Genomic DNA, 8,433 nt, shown 5'->3' on the forward strand with positions numbered 1-8,433 from the left:
GGGCCGTCGCTCTTACTACTAGCGCCTCACGATAATATTTTGTGGAACCAGCACTTTAAACATCACTGCCATTCTAACTATCAATTCAATCCATCATTATCCTTCAACTATCACCGTCATTTTCCCCATCTGTCAATGCAATTTCTTTTGACAAGGGAATGGCCCGCTTGGGTTCGAACATGCGACCTCCTGGACAAAGCCACGGGACCAGCAGACCTTCTGGAAGTCGCCGAAATATGTTTGGTATGAAGTGAACATGGAAGTTAATTGATGCGCATTGACGGTGGCTTGAGTAACGCTGTGCATAAAACGTCTTTTTCACGTTTTTTTCCTTCATTTTCTCACCGCTTTTATGTTCTTGTAAATCTCATCGTCAACAATTTCTGATAAAGAATTTCTGGTAAGCAACAACAGAGTTTTAAACCCGGACGCGCCAGGAGTATTAGACTCAAACTTCAATAAAGTCACCGAAACAAGTTTTTTGTTAATAGTCCGAAACTAAATTCATAATCTTTCAAAATTATTTCCTCGTATTTCCAAAAAAGAAGTAACCCGCTGTCAAGATCCCCGTGCATATGGACTAATCTCGATAAGGCTTGATTTCCCTCCAAAGGCCAATTCAGCAAAGCTTCTAATTTGTCAACTTGGGCACTGAATGGCTTCAAACTTTAGATCACCGCATCCTGGCACCAGTTGTTTCCAATATACCCTGCCTCTCGATATATACGACATAAGAAGTAAAAAAGCCTGATCTTTGGGAGGACCGTGGCCTTTAAACGATTTCTCATGAACGGCAAAGATTTTGTTCTAGTCTACGCACAAAGATCAACCAGAGGATCAACATACACAAGGGTCAACATACTCAGAAATATTTCATAAATTTATGAATGAAATTTTGGTGATCGTGATAATCTGGGTCAAGCGCGCTTGTGTCCGACCAACCAAAACACCTGACCCAAATTTTCTTTTATGTTTCTCCTTTGGAGGTATGGAAATGACCTTTTCCTGTATGCCAGAAAGAACTATACACAGTGGAACCCCCGGTAACACGACCACTCATGGGACCGAGGTTGAATGGTCGCATTACCAGGGTGGTCGCGTTAGTGAAGTTGAAAATCCGGGGACAAAATGCATGATTAAGTTTTCCCGCCAAAAACTTTCAAAGCCAAGTTCAGAAGTTCAAAGTTTAAAAATTCTGAAAAAAAAAATTTGGACTCAGATGATTAGCATTCTCCCAAGATTCATTAACTTCGCAGTCAAAGCCAGACTTGTAGTGTTGATTTCCAAAAGACCATCCAGATCATGGTCTAAACTCCCAAATGACTCGACAAAATCGAATCGTTGACCAAGCGGCACTGAACTCTGGAAGCACAACTACCAGGGGAACGCTGCTAATTGGCCAAAAAAACATCCGAATCCTTTTATCTCCACATTTCAAAGCTGAATTTCAAAATTTCATTTTGTGTCCAAATGAGTTATCGTTTGATTAGTAATCAGATGAATTTGGCGGAATGTCCCATGGGTTGGTTTGTAGTATCCTCTGACTTGCGGCGACCAGGGGGCATTTGGAATTGATCTGCTAGGGGATAAGACGGCCTGGGTGTCCTCGGGAGATTGGGTAAGGGGCGTAAGTCTGTATAAGCAGGCCTTGACTCTAGTACCACGCCCGGGGACCGCGCCAGCCAAGTGCACTATTGGCTATCGAAACGTGGATACCACGCCGGCGTTCGGCGCCCAGTGGCGACTGGAACTGGCAATCGGGATGGGATCTCTCCAACAGCGCGTCCCAAGCGACAGGGGCTTTCAGAGCCTGAACCGTCCGGCGCCGTGGCAGCTCTTCCCTGACCGTCCAAGGCTGAAATCCGGGGCCTGAAATCCTCTCCCCAACCAATATCTAACTTCATATGACAGGAGCTTACATTGGTCAACCACTGAATATCAGATGAAAAGATTATCATAATACTCTCTGATCGAAGGCAGGACATTTCATCGCTGTTGATATCATCTGATGATAAGTCCCGAGGGAATGATCTGTCAATTGAAATTTAATTGGTTATAATGGACTTTTGCGTTGTCTGTATTGTGCAACCCAAGGATGATTTGATGAGTCTTGATAAACAAGATTACTACGTATCGATCGCTCACTTGTATTGCCCGAAAATCTCTAATCTTAAAAAATTCCCGTCTCTGGACTTGAGAAACATAAGGACAAGCACATACTCATAGGTTGTCCTCCGAGACTGGACAGTTTGTCTGGATGATTGTAAGTTCTTCTCTCCTTCTCTCCTTCTCTTCTCCTCCTCCCCTTTCCTCCTCCTCAACCTTCTCCAAATTTCATTAATGTCGTAACAAGAGCTACCATGCTTACCATCTCAAGAAAATAACATTCACGGAAGAGAATTTTTAATAAAAACTGTATGAACTGGAAATTGGTCAGAACAGTGATTCATGTTGCGACCACCGGAAAAAGTACTAAGAAAACGATCAACAGTTTCTTTCTGTCGACTAACTAAAGCGATAATGAAGACATCACTGAGGCATCATAGACACTAACTGAGCAGCCTCCGGAACCCATCTCTCGCATAGCCCGCGGACGCGACTCCCCAAAGACAGCGGTTATACGGTGATAACTGCCAATAACACAGAAGCGCTAAACGCTCGAATGAGCAACGATTTTGATACAAATTGTTGATGAAGTGAAAATAATGTTCGGATACCGCAGAAGCTTCCCTGAAGAGTTGTGTTGATCCTCACTTGTTGGGTCTGGTGCCCTTGATGACTCAGCCCCACATCTGATGCCGCTCCGTGCCGACTCCTGCGGATTTCTATTACAAAACCATTAGAATATCGCTTAACCGAATGCGACGTTTCGATACCGAATTACTGGTAGGATTCCTTTCGTTGATTCAATAGTTTACCACGCTAAGTTGGCCAAAGATGGCTGTGCAAACGATGATGTGCAAACTATCTTTACCAACACCATGCCGCGACGCGTCGGTACCAAAATACAAGATCAGTTTTCCCACGCATGTTGGTCCAAGATGGGTGTGAAATAGCCGTTACATCATCGGTCCATGAGCACGTTCTAACGGTGTGCCATTTACGTGACTGATACTTTTTCATGTATTTTGTTCAAATTAGTCACAGCCCTAAACACATCTGTTGCTTTGACTCATTTAACCAATCAGATTGTGCCCAGGATGATCCCAAAAAGAGAATCGATTTTACTCAGGGACAACCAATCGATCAAAAGCTTTCGATGTGCGCGTTCTGATGGTGTGCCATTTACATGGCTGTTATTTTGGTAAACGATACTTTTTCATGTATTTCCTTCAAAATGGTCCCAGCCCTTTAACGGTTAATAAAAACATTCAATTTCAGTGGCAAACCAATGAATCACTCTTGCAGCGTTTGTGAGAGGCGCTGGAGGAAATCTGGCCCAGCAAGTGAAAGGCGTCGAGGCAATCAATGCCGCCTCTAATGATTCATTAAGAAAGCGACAGGATGAATTCGCATGTGGGCAGATGGCGGGATTCCCATACAGTGTAACAGGTTTGGACCACAATGAATAAAGTGTTTGTAGGGGAAGGTTCTATCAAGTTCCATGTGAATGTGAAGGCAAGGTCATTCCTGACGTTATTTTGGCTACTTTCTGACAGCCTATCCCTAGTCCTAACCCCAATCTTCCCTTCCAATTCTCCTTAGAACCCACCCTAACGGCTCCTTATGATATTTCCTACGGCATCGCGGGACCATGCATTTCCTTGATGAGCAGCGGCCGGGATTCCTGCCTTCCTCTGGCAGCGACACGGAGGGGACGGGAAGCGGTAATGAGAATTTGATGAGGCAGATATAAGGGGCGCGACCGATGCCAGGGAGGGATGACCACTACTTCCCTCAAGCAGAAAAATGCTCTGTCCTGTTTCCCTTCAAAAGTTAGGTGATTATCTGGAAAGGAGAGACCGTCCCAGATAAACGCTTGCCTCAGTATTGGTGTTACAAGTGCTGCCTCCCTGTGTTAGATTGTTGAACTAATGAGACAAAACGTCTCGACGACGACTGATTGTGCAATTCAGTCCTTTGGACAACGTACTTGGGGCCGGATTGTGACAGAATGAGAAAACGTATTATTAACGTATCAACGTTGGACTAACGTACCACCGTGCCATTGAGTCGCCTGCCATATAAATAGGAGAGAAATCTTCATCACGGCATCGCTTCTCGGCCTATTGGCTAAGATCAAGTGATAGTATCTGTTCTTGTCAGCTTAATATCTGATACTCTCGATATTGGCTGATTTTTGGGACTCGGTAGAGACGGAGAGCTTGCTCCCACTTTGCCACGGGTTGTCCTGGTATTGCACTACATCCAGGTTCAGCCCATCGTAATATAAAGAAAGACAGAACTCCCCTAGCCAGTGGGGAGAGGATATCCTTAGGGGACATCCTCAGGGGACATCCTGGTCGGTCTAGTTAGATTCGGCTGGGTGCCCCATCGGACAGGCAAGGCCGCAAGCCGGTTGACAAACATTTGCAGTTCAAGGTGTGTGGGTCCAAATGGTACATGAAGTACATATCCCTGCCATCTGGCTACGATTTTCTCCTCTTAAGACAACCAATTTGGGATAAACGAACATCAATCAAACACTGACGGATCTCCCTCGGCACAACATTGTGATCACAGCTGGGATCGTATTATGGGCTCGGCTCACCAAGAGTAGGATATCATCAACTGAACCTCTCTAATATTGAATTCAACGAGACAGATTATACATCTTGGAGGAGACACACAGTAAAGTTTGGAGTCTTTCGTATGAAATGAAATTAAAATTTGAAACTTCATGACTTGGTCCATCCAATCTTTTTTTATTTCGTAACGGAGTAAAGTTTGTGGCTGTTGCCCCAAATAAATGCGCTTAATTATAACAAACTAATCAGGAGCAACATTTCAAATTTAACTTCAAGCTAGCTGAATAAGTTTCTAGTTTGTGAGAACTGCCACATTCTTTAGCTAAATTTTACACAGATAGCATAAAATGGCGAATCTGTCATTGCGATGTGTGCTTGCGTCCACTATGCGATAAAGATATGACTGGGTACATCCAGGCCAACCTGCGTCGTTCGTCCGATGGTAAGCCAAAATGGATAGAGTTGCGATCCTTATATTTAGTTATACTAGCATATCTGCATCAGGAAATGAAATCTCGTCACTAGATTGGTGACGGCGGGAAATGCCACACCCAATCGCAACTCGGTCGCCGCCCAAATCGCAACAGTGGATTCGCCACTTAGAGGTGACAGAGTTTGCTTCGCCGAGCATAAGGATGATGTTGATGATTACATTATAAAATATGGTATTTTCTACGGTGTTTAGTGCTGAATGGTCTGGCCGCTCATGCTGGCCAAGAGCTTTCGCTGCTGTCTGCATTGATATGAATGTTCTTATTCAGATTTGATCCGTCTTCGTCATACTCGGCGCGGCGACTGAATGTTCTCCCGATTGAAAGCGTGCTGTATCGCCGCGCCATGTCTCCGGCTGCCATCAGTCCGGATTTCATAGGAATCACCTCGTTTTCGTCCTCCGGCTCACACCTTTTGCAACCGAACCAAATTATCAAGTTCACAATTATACCAAACGCGAGCGGTCCGGCAAAAAATGCAACTAAATACACATTATCTCTCGGGATACATTTCGTTTCGATTGTCTCAAAGTGATTGTTCTCCATAACGGGGACGTGCAGCAAAACTGTCTCGTTGGACATAAAACGGAAGTCAAAAGTACAATCCAGACCCGTGCAGGCGTTCGCAGCTGAAGTGACGTTGTACACTGTCCTCAGGACCTCAAATCGGATGAAAATAGAAGCTGGAGATGGGTCGTTGAATTTCGTCTTCGCGAATGCCACATAGTAAATATCTGTTTCGTCCATCGATGTGTTGTACTGAAAGTCTCTATCAATCGTTCTGAAGTCGTCGAAGCAGTTGCCGCCTTTACAAATGTAATTGTTCCTCCAAGTTGTGAAATTGTCATGCCCTTTGATTTTGAAGAAGGTCACTTGTGATGTTGTATTCATTGCGAAGGATACGGATGATCCGGGAAAGACATAGAACGGATAGGCCTGAAAGTCCCCGGCGTTAACTTCATCGGCCCGATCAAACGAATATCCTAGTTTCTTGTCCTCTATTGAAGGCTGTCCATCAAACAGGTAGGAAGTTATCTCATGATTCGCCGCCTTGATTTGAACGCCTTTGCACATGAATGTCGACAGCCCCTGCGTCGCGAAGCGCTGTTCGCGCCCCGCGCCGATAATGGCTACGGGGGTGTACACATCAAACGCAAGGACCATTCCGATGACGATGCTGGCCATGACGAGCCAGAACCATAAGATGAGCACCCTTGTGACCCGTTTCATATTCAGGATGCACAGCAAGGGTCCGACGATCAAGAAGAAGAACACACACAGGATGACGGCGAGGACGACCAGAGTAAAGAGGCAGCAGTCGCGGCAGGATTGGTCCTTCTTGGTCCAGACGACACTGGTTGAACGGTCGTCCAGTCTTTCCTCGTCTGCTTGGTTATCGATGGCGCTTTCGTAGCGAGCCATGGTGCTTGAGGCGTCTTCCTGGAAGAAAGAAGTTGGGACAGGATTAGACGTTAAACTATGGAGGAATCTGACGCATCGAGTATGTAAATATTTAACATGGTTTCGCTCAACACATGGCTTGTTTCTCCAACAATTTGAAGGGGATAGAGGAGGAGAGATAGAGACGGAGGAGAAGAAGAAGGAGACAGAGGCGGAGACGCAACAGGAGAAGAAGAAGGACACGGAGAGTGTAGACAGAGATGGACAAGATGATGAGTCGAAGAAGACGCAACGAAGACAGATAAGAAAAGGTAGACGAACATAAACGGAGGTGACGGAGAGAAGTCGGAGCAAGAAAAGAAGACATTGAAGGAAGTGATTGTACTGTACTGTGCTACATGTATACAAAAGACGACAAAGGTTACCTCATATTTACTTGGAGTAGAGTGGAAGAGTTTGGACCGAATACAAAACTTGGTTGTCTCATCGGCGTCATCCATTTCTCATCGTATAAATTGATATCCAGATGTCCCTAGCTGGATTTTCTTGCACATAGCAAACTTGAGGACCCCAGTTCGTTCCCATATGCATGTACTGGTATACTTTTCAGGAAACGCATGATTGCTCCATGAATGAACTTATTTGCAATGATTGCTTTTGTCCTCATCCAACAGTCTGATCCGAAATGAGCATGACCATGAATTATTCTTCACCGGTTCAAAAGGACAGTGACATTTACTTCTGAAGTCAAGGCCGCAATGAATGGATAGATCGCATAGTGGCCGTGAGAGATCCGTGGGGTGCTGTTGGTAACAGGGGCGTTACCTCAGTCGCAACCATTGGGCGACAAGGCCTCTGGCACCCTTGCCTTTAGACTGCAACACTAATTTCGGCTCTCCTACCTTCAACAGCAACTGAATCCTCAGACAAAACGTATATCAAACAGACGAGTTGCGAAGTAGCAAGACAGACGCCTTCATTATGACGTGAGAGGAAACTTAGTAGGCCCAGGTCGTCAATCGATGAATCAGTCAATAAAAATGCGAACAGTTTGATTTTCTTAGATATATCATTCTGATAGTGATTATTGATTATGGAGTTACATGAAGAGATTTGTGTTCAAGGCCAAGAATACAAGTGTTATCGTATTGGAAGGTTGTTCAATATCAGACACGACTTAGACATTGATAACAACATCTAAATAGGTAATAGAGGCACAACTATAGTAATTCCGTGTCCGACCCCGGTCAGCTATTTGATGAGATGCCAGTTGCAAGTGGATGTCCGCAGAAAGATCAGCTGGAGACACTTTTGCCTTGGGTAGGACTGGTTGTGACAATGTCATCAGATACGTCATTATTTCTTGGTTGTTAGCTTGTTCACTTGCCAGCTCTTGATACCATTACCATGGTTAATATGTCACACTGTCCCAATAACCGCCAGGCTGTGATTATTAGGACAATGGCCAGATAGATATACATCGGTCAGAGTGTGTGATAGTGTGTCCTCATAAAGGTCACATCGAGGTACCACCATTCAGGTTGCGACATTGTGGCCCATTCCTGTTATATATTTCAGTCCAAGTTTTTGGGTTGGAGCAGCCAGGACTGATTCGGCCTGGCTGTGACCGTCTCATCTCTCTCATCATGTTGTCAACACGGTGGAGCAGCCAGGACTGATTCGGCCTGGCTGTGACCGTCTCATCTCATCTCCAAATCTCACCTCACCGTGGACCTCGGTTATCTTGGCCCATCACACTTGTTCCCAAAGTATTGTCTCACTGCTTAAGGGATTTTGGTCATATTTTCCCTAAACAGCTTCTCTTCATTGGGTTGCTGCTCTAAGGGTTCCAG

At 45.0% G+C, this 8,433-nt stretch overlaps 1 protein-coding gene and 1 pseudogene across 2 annotated transcripts; one reads left to right on the forward strand and one right to left on the reverse strand.

Annotated features, from left to right (window-relative positions):
- The first annotated feature begins 4,213 nt into the window (after positions 1 to 4,213).
- Positions 4,214 to 4,388, forward strand: LOC135495198 (U2 spliceosomal RNA; annotated as a pseudogene).
- A 460-nt stretch (positions 4,389 to 4,848) lies between these two features.
- LOC135494635 (uncharacterized) lies at positions 4,849 to 7,624 on the reverse strand. 2 transcript variants are annotated; one of them, XM_064782784.1, is made up of 2 exons: positions 7,483 to 7,624; positions 4,849 to 6,619 (listed from the first exon to the last, which is right to left on the reverse strand). In XM_064782784.1, the coding sequence occupies exon 2, from the start codon at positions 6,599 to 6,601 to the stop codon at positions 5,393 to 5,395; it is 1,209 nt and encodes a 402-aa protein (XP_064638854.1). In that variant the 5' UTR covers positions 6,602 to 6,619; positions 7,483 to 7,624; the 3' UTR covers positions 4,849 to 5,392. The 2 variants fall into 2 exon arrangements, with proteins under 2 accessions (XP_064638854.1, XP_064638853.1); XM_064782783.1 differs by having other exon boundaries at positions 7,006 to 7,624.
- Positions 7,625 to 8,433: the final 809 nt, after the last annotated feature.

This window comes from Lineus longissimus, chromosome 10 (genome assembly GCF_910592395.1).
Source record: "Lineus longissimus chromosome 10, tnLinLong1.2, whole genome shotgun sequence".
NCBI classification, from domain to species: Eukaryota; Metazoa; Nemertea; class Pilidiophora; order Heteronemertea; family Lineidae; genus Lineus; species Lineus longissimus.

What these genes read in the sequence shown, in the direction of transcription:
- LOC135494635 (XM_064782783.1), bottom strand. Translation starts at nt 7,080, where the DNA reads ATGGATGACGCCGATGAGACAACCAAGTTTTGTATTCGGTCCAAACTC. An exon ending in CTACTCCAAGTAAATATGAG is followed by an intron (nt 6,620 to 7,005) that starts GTAACCTTTGTC and finishes TCTTTCTTCCAG; the next exon opens with GAAGACGCCTCAAGCACCAT.